General features: G+C 44.0%; 1 protein-coding gene across 2 annotated transcripts in view; it reads left to right on the forward strand.

The window, feature by feature from the left end:
- Positions 1-3,896: 3,896 nt before the first annotated feature.
- The window catches only part of LOC137513307 (small conductance calcium-activated potassium channel protein 2-like), a 204,040-nt gene continuing 191,247 nt past the window's right edge, over positions 3,897-16,689 (forward strand). The window contains exon 1 of one of the 2 annotated variants that reach the window (XM_068234121.1): positions 3,897-4,126. In XM_068234121.1, coding sequence (XP_068090222.1) covers positions 4,097-4,126 — 30 coding nt within the window. In that variant the 5' untranslated portion in view covers positions 3,897-4,096. Of the gene's footprint in view, positions 4,127-4,189; positions 4,272-16,689 lie in introns of those variants that run through there. The other variant, XM_068234124.1, reaches the window with a different exon arrangement.

Consider the following 16,689-nt stretch of genomic DNA (forward strand, 5'->3'; position numbering starts at 1 on the left):
AATCAATAGCTTTATTAATAGAAAAGTGGGACTAATAGGTTTGGAAAATAGTAATACCTATTAATGCAAAGATAAATAGTACAAAACACACAATAAAATCAATGCACATTAAGCCTCAGCCAATAAGCACTGTTGACATAATAACTGCTGTGATTAGAAAAAGACACAGTGGCCACTGCGATCACTCAGACCATACTTGTCCACCCAACATATTACATACCACACTAAGCTGGCAAAAGGAAAAAGTTCAAAAATAGGCATAGGTCCCTTTAAGATAACTTATAGCTGACCATGGACTTGAAACACTTGAATTGGCTTTGCAAACCATCTTATGGCTATAGTTCATTTTGGGTGAAGCAAAGAAGCTCATAAAATGCCAGAAGCAGGGAGCACATCGAACAGTAGGGATGGTCGGAATGCCAATTTCCGATTCCGCGGTAAATCCGCATTCCGTCATGTACCGATTACCGATTCCGCCTTCCGCTACCAATTTCCGCATTCCAATGCGGAATTTCCGCCGGAAATCGCGGAAATTCCGCCCGACTTTAACATCGATTTTCTCAAAAACTATAAGGTCTTTTTGAAAACTTTTTTTTGCATCTTGTTCAGAAGATTCTGTTTAATAAACCCTAAAAATTTGGTGTTTCTAGGACTTACGGTGGCTTTGCTATTAACTGCTAAAGTCGGCGGATTTTTACTGTAATATAAAATGCAGAAAATAGGCAGATGCAGATTTTCTGCATTTTACATTACAGTAAAAATCCACCGACTTTAATGGTTAATAACAAAGCCCCCTTAAGTCCTAGAAACACCAAATTTTCAGGGTTTATTAAACTGAATCTTGTGAACAAGATGCAAAAAAAAGTTTTCAAAAAGACCTTATAGTTTTTGAGAAAATCAATGTTAAAGTCGGGTGGAATTTCCGCGATTTCCGGCGGAAATTTCCGCGATTTCCGGCGGAAATCCGCCTAAGGCACTTACATTACCGATTTCCGCATTCCGATGCGGAAATGCAATTTCCGATCGGAATTTCGGAAATTGCATTTCCGCGGAATCCGAATGAGCATCCCTATCGAACAGTGAGAAAGGAAGCAAATTGTGAGCATGCACATGTATGCAGGTTGTTTGCAATGCCATCAGCTTGATAAGCCCACACATAGATTGACAACAGTCTCTCACCAACTCCTCACAGAGATGCAGAGATCACACTCCTCTGGTTTCTGCTGCATCCTATAATGACCAGGTATTTACTGTGCATGCCGCCAGTGTGAAAGTCGCTTTGTCTCTCCCCGTGCAGCGTGGACGCCAGACAATCGCTCCACGTGTGTAGTAATGATCAGAGCAGCAACAGCAGTGCATAGGCCATGCCCACCTACATGTTTCACGTCAGTGCCAATGTTTCATCAGGGTGTGGCTGTCAGTTTCACAGAATTTTCTGGATTACACCGCTGCATGTAACACCAAAGTTTAGGACATTAACCAGTATGGAAAACAAATCAATGAGATTATCTATAATTGTATGATTTTAAACAAGATGTTTAGCAACACCTGGGTCTCCTGTGGCGCATGTGTAGCCTATTACAAGTGGGTACATTTTGTTGCCATTAAACTAACTCAATAATGAACCTGTTGGACCAAATGACATATGTGGAGCATTGGATCCTGGGCAAAAAAAAATAAGTGCACTGAAAATGGGTACTTTCTTGATGATGAGGAGAGGTGGTCTGGAGGAAGATGGGGAGCAGATTGGGAGTGAGCAGTGAGCAGGATAGAGCAGGGAAGAAGATCTGCACCTTCCTTATTCTTTCAAAGATGCTGCAGGGACCAGGGGGCATTGGGGGATGGTGCGGTTTGATCCAGCGCTCCCAGATGCTGGGCCTAGAGACAGATGTCCCTCCTTGCTTCCCCTCCTCCCCCTTAGCCAGGCCTCTGGGCTGGGATGCGAACCAGCAACTCAGTGCTGCAAGGCATGAGTGCTAAGCGCTATGTTACTGTGCTACACCATGTAATTTCCCGCCCGATAGAAAGGTCGACATGATTATTTCCGTCAGGTCCAATATGATTTCTGATTTTTTTTTTTTTGTATAGAAGTGTTGCGCTATCATTACCGTGTAAAACTGAGGTGTAATGTAATTGGTTGACTAGCTGGTTAATCCACATACCATCAAACAGTATGACTTTATACAGCAAGACTCTCAGCAACGTTTGCTATAAAGCAGGGGTCCCCAAACATTTTGGGTCGAGGGCCGGGTCAACATACTTCAGACTGCTGGGGGGCCGGAGTATACATAAAAGGATGTAGAAGTCATTGCGCGCCAGACAGTGAAGCATACCCAGGTGACAACCTGCAGTCCAATTGGACAGCAGTGTCACCTAATGTGGAATTTGATTGGAAACCAGCGAATTACTGGCTTTCATGTGGATGGGTGATGCCAGCACTGCTATTCTATATGCAGACCACAAATATTTTAAGATTTAGCTGACCGCATCAATAAGTAATACATTTTGTGTGTGTGTGTGGGGGGGGGGGGCGGTACAAAAGCCTCAGGGGGCCAAATTCGGCCCACGGGCCTTAGTTTGAGTACCTCTGCTATAGAGCATCAGAGTCTACCTTATCTGATCCTTCACTGCAAGTGGGCTTCACCACATCATCACTGTGAGGGTACTGAGTTCTGATGCAACAATTATGGTTCATTATTTTGCATGTACCATATACTGTAGTGTGTGTAATATCTAAGGTCATGATGCAGGACATTTGAGTCTACTAGTACAAACCTATCTGTACAGAGGCATCACACAAGCAAGGTATGTTGTGCAGCAGTAGCTGGACATCATGCTGTCTGAAGGCTGTCATGAAACGCATGAATGCATGTTGTTGGTTATAAAAGCCCAAACCCAAGCATGTTTTTAACCCTCAGCCACCAGGCACTGTTTGAGAACGCAAAGCTGCCAGGTCCTCTGTTGCAGCGAAATAAGTGTGTTTAGGGGGAGTGTTAATGACCATTCATGTTCTATGCAGCGATTTTCCCTTTAAATATGGGTGGAGCATATAGTACACAAAAGACATCATGAGGCTAGTTGTGATGTAAACAGCCAATCAGAGCGGAGCCATTGGAATCCAACATACTCCAAGAGGAGGAGAGCCAGAAGCAGAACAGAGAGGGGATGCTGCAGCAGCACAGGGCTGTCCCACTGCAGAGCAGCTGCAGAGCACAGAGAGCTGGCACCAGCCCTTCATCAAGACCAGCTGCCAGGTAAAGGGATCTGAGAACAGACCTCTGTCCCTACAGAAGGAATGCTTGTCCTTCACGATCATAAGACTGTATAGAAATGTGTCTACTTGAGTGTCTTCCCTCTAGCTATTATTACTATCCAGGGGCAGAGGAGCTGTCCTTCAGCACCATGCAGCATTCCTAAGCAGCTCTGCCTTCCCCGTCCTGGTCCCCGGCAGCTAGAAAGCAGTTGCCCTTCATCACAACGCAACAAAAAGCATAGTGTGCACATATAAACAAAGCAGCTTCCAGATCTGCATTGCCAAGTGCAGCTGCATGCTTGGCTCCATCAACTGCGCACTGCAAAGAGCCAGGCAGTCAGTCTACAACACTGCACATCACAGCAGCGTGCTGTATTATTACCTGCAGTATCAAATCTGCAGGAGTAGGGGGTGTCTACCAAAACCTCACATGATACCCAAGTAGCAGACCATAGCCAGCCAGAGACTGGAACTCCCCACCCATAGCAAGCACGGCATGACTGCAGCCAGGTCACCCCTTGCTGCCTTCCCAGCCAGCCGCAGGAGATAAAGCCATCCTCTGTCTGCTCCGCTGCTAGGCTCACCACAATAGTGTTGCCCGTTGGAATAGTGGGGGGAGGGAGGGCTGGGAAGAGAGGAGACATTGCAGCATTGACCAATCTACAAGACCAGGGTGGGCTCCTTAGCTGCGGCAGTGCGGCGAATGCCACGGAAACTTCTCCTCTGATCTCCTCGCCACCCTCCACCCAGAATGAGGCATCAAAGGGAGACTTTAGTAGAAAATTAACATCTCATGTGCTGGAGAATTGCGTCTCTACCCTGCGATGCCAGAGAATTAACCATATGTGGCTTGGTTTCCAGTTCGCAGCATGGGTGAGTGAGTGAATCATACAAGATATGATAGTGGGCATCTAGAATCTGTCAATGGGCTGGTTTCACCTTTCCCTTGCCCTTTGGACTTGTGCAGATGTTGTCCTGGCTAGCAATCACTGCTCATGTCGCAATGTAGGGACTAGCGGTATGGACATTATATACAATTTTATACTGCTGACAGTGCTGAGTAATTCTGCACCCTGAGCAGGACAGACCTCGCACTGGCTGAAATGAATGCGTACAACAGGAGAATGCAGTGTCACAATATATGCGGGGAATATGTGGCTAGAATCTGCTGCTATTTGTCTCTCTACAGGACGTGTGTGCTGAAATGCAGAAAGTTGCATTGTTAGGCTTTTGTGTGTGGAGCTATGGGGCTGAGTCTGGGCATTCTATGTCATATTACCTTGTGTACACCACACTCTGCAGCATCTATGTGGAAAAGTGCTGCATGGAGCTTAGAGGCTGGACCAGAGCTGTCATGAATGACATGAAAGAAATTTGAAGACAAGAATTAAACTCAGTGCAGAGGTGCAGCTGCATGAATAATGTAGGGGTTATAAGAAAGGAAAGATAGTATTACTGGCAGGGAGATTGTCTATCACAGAAGCAGAGTGCTTGGATTTGTGGGGTGAGTGCTGTATAGGACTGACATGGGATAACAAAACGTTGCAGTCTGTTACTTGATGAATGCTATTTCTTTTGTACTGGCTATAGCGCCAGTGCATGGCGAAGCTCAATGGGAGATGGATGTGATCATGCAGTTTAATGCAGTGCACAATGCGTTTGCTTGTGTTTGTATGGCATCATGTCTGTGTCATTCTGTTCCTGGAGAATCAACGCGATGTGGATGTCTGTCTGTGGCTGCTGTGGTTAGTAGCGCCTGTCTGGATCTATACGGCGCAAAGTAGCTGGTATGCTGAATAAAATCCGAAAGGGTTGCAGCGGTGCATAGGAGGACTATGCATGACCTTTCTTATGCCAAACTGCAGCCTCAGATGCATGCATTGATTCAGAGCTAGCTATGTCTGGTTACAGGTGCCACATCAAAATGCTTTAGCTTCTGACTGCCCTTTTCAAGGTTTAGTCCATGGAGACGATGAGGTAGCTTTCTGATGGTATGAATGTGCAAATATCCACTGTACTGAGGTAGCTGACTAAAAAATGTACTGCAAACCTACTTGCCATAATTTCCTCAACTTAAACCTACTTGCCATAATTTCCTCAACTTATTTACTACACCTTTTCTGTCATTCCTTATGGTGTACAAACGCGTAAGCCAAAGGAGTTTTGATAAAATTCCCTATCCTTGTTTACCTCATTGTGATTACACCTAGTGATTGCTTCACCTCTTTTCTGATTCCTCTCATCTTTCTACCACCCAAATACTAGTAACAGCATTCCTACCTTCAGCATTCCTATCCTCCTGTAGAGTATCAATGGCTGATTTTATAAAATAAATAAATACATTCAAAACAGATTGAATAGCTGTTTATCTAAGACTAGGATGCGTTGCGACCGCACTGTGTCATTTATGAAGTAAAGCACCTAAGGACACTTTTTGGTTTTTTTACATAGGGGACATAGACATGTTTTCATTATATTTTTTTACATTTTGGGATGGAAGTTTATATTTTACAATACTTTTAGTTATTTGTCTGAAAACTTTGTTTGACAGATACTTCATAAGGACGCTTTGCACAACCTCAAGCATTTCAGAATAACACAATACAGTAATAGTGCCACATCTGGATCACCCTTTCTAGCACACAAGCAAAACCTTTCTGAGGCCCATTTACACTGAAGCACCTGAACATATACACTCATTTACACAAGATATATACATATTTAAAGAAAGCTGAGGCATTTCCTGTAATATTTTTATTAAAAGTTTACCTTGTGGTTTTCTGTCAGAGATGTTTTTCCAACTGCTCAACCATCTACCACAATGAAAGTCTTTGCTGTGTCCAAGTAGCATCTGAAATGTCAAAAATGGTCACGTGTCCCCCTCACCTTTCCTGCCAGCATCAGTTCAGGACATAGTTTTCTATAAAATCCCCAGAGAGACCTATACAGATTTACAAACACTGTTTTGTTATGTTCCTGATTGTATCTGCTGCTGGTGGCTGGAACTTGATTGTGTAAATTCTTTCACCAGGCAGTTCTACTCCAAAGTTCTGGGCCGTGTAGTTTCCGACCTCTAGTAAGTATGTGACCTTCCAGTGCATCTAGGGTCACACTATGGGTGACACTGCTGTATAGCAGAGAATAGCTCTGCACTACACTTATGAAGGGGTTTTCACTGTTGTCAGTCTAGAGATGCATTATTTATTTTTTTAAGTATTTATTTAGCACCGACATATTACGCAGCGCTGTACAGAGTATATAATGTCTTGTCACTTAACTGCCCCTCAGAGGGACTCACAATCTAATCCCTATCATAGTCCTATGTCTATGTATGTATTGTAGTCTAGGGACAATTTTAGGGGGAAGCCAATTAAATTATCTGTATGTTTTTGGGATGTGGGAGAAAATTGTAGTGTCCGAAAGAAACCCACGCAGACATGGGGAGAACATACAAACTCCTTGCAGATGTTGATCTGGCTGGGATTCAAACTGGGGACCCAGCGTTGCAAGGCTAGAGCGCTAACCACTACGCCACTGTGCTGCCCATGCGTTAAGACAAAATGGTACCCTGGACACAGTAGTAGCTATCGTTCACCATGCATGCCACCTGACCTTTCTTGTAAGGTGAGGCGAGGACAGAGGCTCAGAGGAAATGGTAGTCAGGCCTTTTTACCCCCACTAGGCCCTAGGCTCCTGCCTGAGTTCTGCCTAGGTTGCTTTGTGGGTGATCCAGCTCAAGAATATGGCTGACGGAAAAATACTTTGTATGTGCTTCCTTCACTAACACCACTTTTTCTCCACCATGCATGAAATGACTTATGAGATAGTACTATGGCCTAAGCAAAGCAAATCAAATAGGTATTTTCAGTAGTACACATTTATCTTAGATACAACTTTTAATCATTAAATTAAAAAAATATATATACAATCCCACATATACAATGAGGATAATCCATGAAAACACTTCTATTAGATCCAGATATTCATAAACACCCAAAACACTGGCCTGATGCACTTTCCATTGTCGCCTGACCATTTCATTGGAAGCTTATTCATAAAATCATGATATGGGCCATATCTGCTGTAACTTCCAACTGAGACAACAAACATATAACGATATCTAGAAAGGGTAGGACCAGCTTGGCAGTCTTTACAGCAGATGCTCAATGTACTATAAGCGCCATCAAACAGTGCTTTGTGCTCTAGTGTTGGGGGTAAACACGAGACCACCAGCTTTCCATGATTGGTTTTGCTTTGTTTAGGTTATAGTTCTGTCTGTGTTATTTATAGGGGTTTGATGTATACTGCTTCTTGACTTTCAGTAGTTCTAATGTGAATTGACTTATGGTGACTTATACACACTTATGTGCAGCTAAACAATGTTGTGGAGCAACCATACATATGCTAGATTCTTGGCCAAGATAGCCCAGAATGATTCTCTTGGCTTGGAGTTTTCTCTAGCATGTGTAGCTGTAATAAAGTAAGAAAATGTGTATTTAACCACTTCACCCCATAGGGGTTTTTACCCTAACGGAGAAGAGCAATTTTCACCTGTCAGTGCTCCTCCCTTTTTATTCGCCAATAACTATATTACTACTAATCGCAACAAAATGATCTGTACCTTGTTTTTTGTGCCACCAGTTAGGCTTTCTGTGGGTAGTACATTTTGTCAAGATTTTTTTTTATTCTAAATGCATTTTAATTGGAAAAATTAAAAAAATGGAAAAAAAATCATTATTTCTCAGGTTTTGGCCATTATAGTTTTACAATAAAACATTATCCTATGGATAAAACTCGCAAATTGTATTTGCCCATTTGTCCCAATTATTAGACTGTTTAAATGATGCCCCTATGACAATGTGTGGCGACAATATATTATTAGGAAATATACAGTAGGTGTAATGTTTCTGTCTTTTTTCCATAATTACAAGCCCATATGTAGTAAAGTAATAGTAATATACCCTCATAAAATAAATAGATTAAAAAGCTAACTCACTAAGGCAACTATTTACGGTGGCGGGGAAGGCGCGCACATGTGCACAGCGGCGGGGGGAGCTAGTGATGCAATAAAACGTCCTGGAGCCGTTAACAGGCTCCAACAGGACGTTTTAATGCTTTAGCTTGTCAGTAAGTGGTTAAGCAATTAGAGCAAAAAGAAAAGAAGGGGTGTACTCACTAAATTTGTTTTAAATTTTAGTTGCGCCAATGCCTGCAAAATTTAATTAGCAGTACTTTAATTGCATAACATGAGGGCTTGCACAAATCACGTAAGTTTAGGATGCACCCAGCACATATACCACACATAAAAGGAACAATTAATGCATTGGGTACATAGTGCTGACGCTATTTGTGTAAGGCACAGTAGGCGGTTTACATAGCGTTTCTTTCATTACAACTCTCGCAAAAAATTGTAGCTTTTAAAATACTTGCATATAAGTGTATACTTCCACCAGTGTAAAATCCACTTTAAGTTTCTTTTTTTCTATGTTACTGTCACTTAAGTAGTGAAAATCTGGTAGATCTGACAAGTTTTGGACCAGTCCATCTCCTTATGGGTGATTCTAAGTTATTTCATCATTTACAAAAGCACTTACTGATCAGCAGTTGCTCAGCCCAACTACCAAAATAGTGTGCAGAAAAGTTGGGAAGCAGACTAATGTCTTTCTATAGGTACTTTCCAAGGAGTGCTTTTGTAAGAATAAAGGTAATACCGAGAATCCCCTACGAGGACATGGACTAGTCCAAAATCTGTCAGATCTGACAGCTTTTTACAGCCTACCTTTTCCACTATCAATCGGTAGTGCTAAACGCTAGCGATTGCGATTGTGCAAGTACCTAATTTTTTTCCGCGATTGCGATCGCGATTTTGCTATGCAATGCATTGCATAACAAAAGCACTGTAAAAATCGCTCCACGTTGCGATTGCGCTTTTGTAAAAATAGAATTGCGGTAGTGGAAAATACCTACTGAGATTCCTATGCTATTTAGCAAACCCTAGCGATTTAAAAATCGCTATCGATTTGCATTTTTCCGATTCAGCATCGCAAATGCTGATAGTGTAAAAGGGCCCTAAGTGACTGCAACACAGGAGGATGGTAATTAATAGTGTCTTTTACTCTGGGAGAAAGGCACATTTTATGTGTATGTATTTAAAATGTTACTTTTTTGCAATAAATTTTGTGTTCTTTCAGCACAAAGTAACATTTGATGCCCTTTTCTATTATTTATTTCTATTATTTGCATTTTCCTCACTGTGCAAGAGAAAGTGTCAGGTCACTGAAAGTTAGAATGAGGTTAGGAACCTGAGCTAAACGTTTGTTTTCATTTCATCTTGGTGCTGACATTCAGCATTTTCGCCAAAAGCATACTTACAGTTTTACAGCTCCATCCACTCACATATTATTATGTAGGTAATAGTATACTTTCATGTAATTAATGCAGTAAAACACTGTAAATCTATATATGATCTTTGAGCATATGAAATGAATAAGAAAATAAATCAGTATGCATTCTCTTAAGATAGCTGTACATCATTTTTTTATGATGTAAACAGATTTTGATCTAGCAAATTCATAGAAGGTACTTTTCGCCAGACTACAACACTAATCAGCTAAAACATTAAACTACCTAATATTGTGCACATCTACCTAGATGTGGATCCCACAAGACCCATGTAGGTGTCCCGTGGTATCTAACACCTGGATGTTTGTTGTTGGTAGCACATGCTAGCTGTAAGACTGGGACTTCATGGATCAGAATTGTTTACAGAACAGAAATGACATACACACACACAGCTAGATCTATGATCTATAAGAAAACACAATTAGTTGGATCAGGCCACCTACTTCCTTTGCTCTTCAGTTCAGTTCTTATTCTCACATGCCCATTGCAGACTCTTTCAGTGGTAGACTGGGATTAGCATGGGCACTCTTTACTAGTCTGTGGCCATGCGTGGTACATGCGGCGTGGCCATGCGGGCTGCGTATACAGTAGCCCTTCTGTGTGATTGAACCAGATGGACTAGACTTCACTCCTTTAGTGGTAATTACACTGTTCACCAGTTCAACAGTTATACTTGTCTGGACCACTTTTGTCATGCACAGACCATTGCGTATTGCTAATACCCTACAAGACCTGCCATTTCAGTGATGCTCTGATTCAGTAATCTAGTAAGCATGGTTTGGTCACAAGTTGCTCAGATCCTTATTGCCCATTGTACCTACTTCTAACACTTAATCTCCAAGAGCTAATACTAAAACTACATACATTGAGCACTCTGAGAACAGGTGTGAATTGACCTGATAGGCAAGTACAGTGGCGTAACAATAGGGGGTGCAGAGGTAGCGACTGCATTGGGGACCTTTGGCCAGAGGGGCCCTCCCTCAAGCACAATATTAGCTTTCTATTAGCCCTGTGCTGGTAATAATCACTTCTTTGAATAGTAGTAATCATTAACAAACTGTTTCCCATCCCCTTGTTACACCTCTGACACTGTGGATATCTTTGGCAGGTTTTGGTGCGTCATATCAATTAAGTATAAAGTGCTTGGGGGGCAGGGATCTATGTAAAAATTGCATTGGGGCCCATAGTTCCTTAGCTACACCACTGGGCAAGTATTTAATTTCCACCAGGGCATGATAGAGCTTTAGAATTGTAATTTACGTACTGATATACTGTATTAATGGTGGGTTATGGGAGATGTAGAGGAGACTTTAAATAAAGACATTATGTGGTGGGGTGGTATCTAGAGGTTTTCGAATGGTGTCAAATATTGTTTTTTTAGGGGCACTGTAAAGCCAGACATGCTTTCGTGGACTTGGATATCCTATTTGGGACATCCCAAACCCGGGAAACACAATGGCGGGAGCTAGAAAACTGTGACACAATATGGAGGACACTGCATCTGCAACTTTACTGAGGACATTGCAATGCTGGCATACCATATTTGTCACATGTAGCCCTGCCCACTTTTGGCCACATACTTTACCCTGCTTTCCCTTATTTCCTGCAGGGGCCATGTAGTTGTCTTTTCCTCCCAAGCCAGATTGTCCCAGTCCTCCCTATCTGATAAGTGCCCTTGTAACAAGATGACCACTATTATTTACTTCTGCCAATGGTTTTAATGTTGTGGCTGATCATTGTAAAGTTTAGGGCATGTCAAGCATGTAAACTGAAACACCAAAGTGGCCTATACGATATCAGCAGTATATGCCTTAGAATAATAAGCAATGGGAGTGATGTTTCCTTGTGGCTTATGTTCTGTGTTCTGCATAATCATTTTGTTGGATGGTTTTGCATGGAGCCTCTACAGTCCATGCATGGATTAGTTTCAGCAATTATTAACGCAAAGCAATGTAAAAATACAAGCTTGCAGCAGAAAGAGGGAAATGAGATGAATTTATATCCCCTTGCTTTGCTTTATCATACGTTGGAGGAAGAGCAGCCTGGGGTAGCATGAGGGATGGGCATTGCACTGAGGAAGCTGCAACCAGGAAGATTGTGCCTCCAGCAGGAAAACACGCTTGCCTCAGCAGCTAACGACCACTGTTTAATAGCCACATACCAACAAGCTGATTCAGCATAGCAGGATACACAGTAACAACGATGTGCAAAAATCTATGTTATAACCAATCAGAATTCACTTTCCTGTTGAGAGATTAAGTCTGAAAGAATAATGATATTTTTCATTTTGCATTGCTAATGATGAAAGAGTTACGTTTTCATAGTACTTCTGGCATTTTCTGTGTTGTAGTTTTTGTACCACCATGTCTGTGAGATGCTGTTGTGTATCAGATACTGCATGTTGTTTTTGATTGGGCCAACAAATAATCAGTTACTGTATTTTTCGGACTATAAGACGCTCCTGACTATAAGACGCACCAGGTTTAGAGGACAAAACCAGGGAAAAAAATATATACTAAACCTGGTTTATCCATGGTGAAGGGGCATCTTGTGTATTATACCCCCTTGTACCTCATGCCCCCTTGTACCTCTTGTGTCTGCCTGAGTCCTCCTCTGTCCCCCTTGTGTCCTCCTCTGTCCCCCTTGTGTCCCCCTTGTGTCCTCCTCTATGCCCCTTTGTGTCCTCCATTTGTCCCCCTGTGTCCTCCTCTGCATGGGCACAGTACAGGCAGTCCCTGACATAGTGGCGGGTTGGAGGTTCGTATTGGCAGGCGTTCACAAGGCAGGAATGACCTGCATTTGGACTGTAAGTAGCAGTGACTTTTTTCCTACTTTTGGGGGAGAAAAAGTGAGTCATATAGTCCAAAAAATACAGTGCACTCTGAAAATAGTTCAACTCAGTGTCAATTGTTCATATCCGTGTAGCGCAGCCCCATTTAATATACAGCATATAGTGAATTGGGCTCCTCTGTCCAGAACACCAAGATGCTTTTGGTTAGACCTTTTTTTATTTTGTATTTTTTTTTTTTTGTACACTGCACCACACCACACTGGTATGAGAAGGCTTTATAGACCTGGCAGCGTTGTGAGAATTCTGTTCCACAATTGTACTGTGAACAAGCCCTTAGGGTATTTTTAGGCTAGGTTCACAGTGGGCATTGTGTTCCCTCTAACAGCAGCAACGCACCGAGAAAGCAAATTATCTGTGTGTTGCGTTGTTTACAGTAAAGCATACAGTCAATGAAAGTATGATTCACTGTAACTGATAATGCGCGTGTTTTGCAGTATCTATGCAAACCTGCCACACTCGAAGCATCACATAGGTGAACAGCCGCAGTGCAGTGTACCACTGTAAATGTAGAGTACTGTGAACTCTATACACATTGGCCTCGATTCATAAAGCATTACCTCATGCGGTAATGCTGAAAACAGCAGACTTTACCAACCACTTAGCAAAATGTCAATTCATAAAGGCTGTTACCGCATGAAAAGCTGACATTACCGACCAGGGAGATAAATTACCGACTTGGCTGCAGTTATCGACAACACATGTCAGTAAATTGTCAGCAAATGTCAATTCATAAAGCCTGCAACAAGCGGTAAGCAAGGCGGTAGTTACCGACACCTCTGGTGAGGTCTTAACAAGTTATCGACAGCTCTGACAGCTCTGATGAATGCAAAAGTGCAGAGAGCCGAAGTCTGTTTAATTCATCTGTGGAGAGAGCCAGAGAGCCCTCTGTGTGAATCGTTTGAGCAGGCAGGGAAAGACTGTGTGACTCATCTGTCTGAGTCATCAGTGGAGAGAGGCGGCTGTGTGAGTCATTTCAGCAGGCAGGGGAAGACTGTGTGACTCATCTGTCTGAGTCATCTGTGGAGAGAGCCAGAGAGCTGTCTGTAGGAGTCATTTCTGCAGAGCAAAGAGAGAATCGAGACACTGCTCTACTCTACCGCTCAATGGGCTGCGGTAATTTACCGACCTCCAAGGGCAGCTGGGGAAATCTTTATGAATTAGCACACAGACCGGGAAAATACCGAGTGCGGTATTTTCCCGACAAGATTTTTTTATCGCACTGCTGTTTATGAATCGAGACCATTGTGCTGCAAAGTCTGAAAAATAGGATTGCAACATAGGTGTTGAAAAGTCACATCACATGTTACCAGTAGGATGCATACAGTCCGTAGTTATATGGTTACATTGCAGCCGTTAGTGCACATTGTCCGGTAATGCACCGCCACTAATGTGCAAATGTGAATGCACAATTACAGTATAATTGCATCGAGTTGTGATGTGGTTATACTGAACATTTCACTGCACCAAGTATAGAAATGCTTTCCCATTAAGGCTAGGTTCACACTTGCACTGTAAAACCAGGATCCCAATGCAACAGAGGACAAAAAGTCACATTGTGCTTTGTGTGCACACTGCGATGCATACCTTCAATAAAAAATATGCTTCACTGCAACTGCAAACGCATATGTTGTCCAATACCACACAGCATGCCTCGCATTGTGCTGACGGATTCCATCACACTGCTGACATTCCGATGTGAACATACCATTACAGTCAGGGCCAGATTTACCATAAGGCACTGTAGGCATGTACCTACAGGCGCCTGCAGGGGCGTAGCTAGGGGGGGTCGGGGTAGGACAAGTGCCCCCGGGCGCCGGGTCCCCAAGGGCGCCCGGCTGAGCTGTGTTTTTGGGGTTTTTTTGTTTCTTTTGGGGAGGGGAGCAGCGCAGAGAAGAGGGAAAGCTGTGCGGACGGTGGAGAAGGGGGCCATCTCCCCCCCTTCCCTCACCTTAGGGGGCTCTCCCTCCCTCGCTGTCCCCTCCATTATTGTCCGGGTGGCTGGCAGCGGCGGACGGAACTCACCTCCGTCTCGCTCCGGCGCCAGAAGTTCGGGTGCCGCAGCCGCTGCTCTGGTCTGGACCAGACCGAGTAGCGGCAAATCCATCCGGCGCTGCGACGAGACGGAGGTAAGTTCCGCCCGCCGCTGCCAGCCACTCGGACATTAATGGAGGGGACAGCGAGGGAGGGATAGCACCCTAAGGTGAGGGAAGGGGGGGGGGAGATGGCCCCCTTCTCCACCGTCCGCTCAGCTCTCCCTCTTCTCTGCGCTGCTACCCTCCTGCTGGGGGGGGGGGGACCTGGCTACCTACTCTGGGGACATATAACCCTGACTACATATACTGGGCACATATACCCCTGGCTACATATACTGGGCACATATACACCTGGCTACATATACTGGGCACATATACCCCTGACTATATATACTGGGCACATATACCCCTGACTATATATACTGGGCACATATTATACCCCTGGCTACATATAGTGGGCACATATACCCCTGGCTACATATACTGGGCATATATACCCCTGGCTACATATACTGGGCACATATACCCCTGGCTACATATACTGGACGCATATTATACCCCTGGCTACATATACTGGGCGCATATTATACCCCTGGCTACATATACTGGGCATATATACCCCTGGCTACATATACCCCTGGCTACATATACTGGGCACATATAACCCTGACTACATATACTGGGCACATATAACCCTGACTACATATACTGGGCACATATACACCTGGCTACATATACTGGGCACATATACCCCTGGCTACATATACTGGGCACATATACCCCTGACTACATATACTGGGGACATATACCCCTGACTACATATACTGAGAGAACATATACACCTGCCTACATATACTGGGCACATATACCCCTAACTACAAATACTGGGCACATATACCCCCTGACTACACATACTGGACACATATACACCTGGCTACATATACTGGGGACATATACCCCTGCCTACATATACTGGGCACATATACCCCTGGCTACCTGTTCTGTGGACATCTCTACCACTGGCTACCTGTTCTGGGGACATCTATACCGCTGGCCACCTATTCTGGGGACATCTACACTGCTGGCCACCTATTCTGGGGACACCTATAGACCTGGGGCTACCTATTTTTAGGGAACCACTGCTGTCAGATTGAGTGTATTTTGGGGAACTGCTGCCAGGTGAGAGGTGTCTACCATATTAAGGGGGCATTCTGCCTATTTATGTGAAATGCTGTCTATTTATGTGCCTCATGACTGCTGAATTTGTCTTGTTGGGGGCCTCATGGTTACTGAATTTGTCTCGTTGGGGGCCTCATGATTGCTGAATTTGTCTTGTTGGGGGCCTCATGATTGCTAAATTTGTCTTGTTGGGGATCTCATGATTGCTGAGTTGGTCATGTTGGGGGACTCATATTTGCTCATGATTGCTGAATTTGTCTTGATGGGGGGGGGGGGGGGGGGGGGGGGCTCATGATTGCTGAATTTGTCTTGGAACATGCTGGAAGGACATACTGAGGGAGGGTGGGTGAGCATGAGCCTGCTAACCTCCATGTACATTTGGCTCCACCCATAACCACGCCCATGTTTATTATGTGGCCACACCCCTTTTTGGCACGACGCAGCCTTCACCTTAGGGGGCGCATTGATAGTCCTTGTCCCCGGGCGCTGAAAGCCCTAGCTACGCCTCTGGGCGCCTGATGATGGAAAGGCGGCTTACTCCACTCCACTAGTGCCTCCCTCCCTCCTCCCTTCCCCATGCAGAGTCCTGAGCAAAGCGTAAATGACAGGTTACTTACCCATCTCTTGGCATTTCACTGACGAGATCTCCCTTCAGTTGGAGGCACCTCCAGCTACTTAATACTGAGGGTAACTGTGGCCAAGCATGTTGAATCCAGCACAGGGGATTTGGGCGCAGCCCGCGCCACCTTAGACTGTCGTCAGAAGATGGAGTTTAAGTTACTTTTAAAACAGTGTAATCTGGCCTCCAGCAATAGCTGGAAGCCGAATTACATCATTCCCCCATTATCCATGTGGACCTGGAGGCGGAATTATAAGTAACGCTGACGGGACGTGTGCAACAGCAGGATAAGTCATATATCGGCTGTATCCTGTGCCCAAGTTTCCCGTCGGCTATTTCATACATATGCACC

Source organism: Hyperolius riggenbachi, chromosome 1 (genome assembly GCF_040937935.1).
Source record: "Hyperolius riggenbachi isolate aHypRig1 chromosome 1, aHypRig1.pri, whole genome shotgun sequence".
NCBI lineage: Eukaryota > Metazoa > Chordata > Amphibia > Anura > Hyperoliidae > Hyperolius > Hyperolius riggenbachi.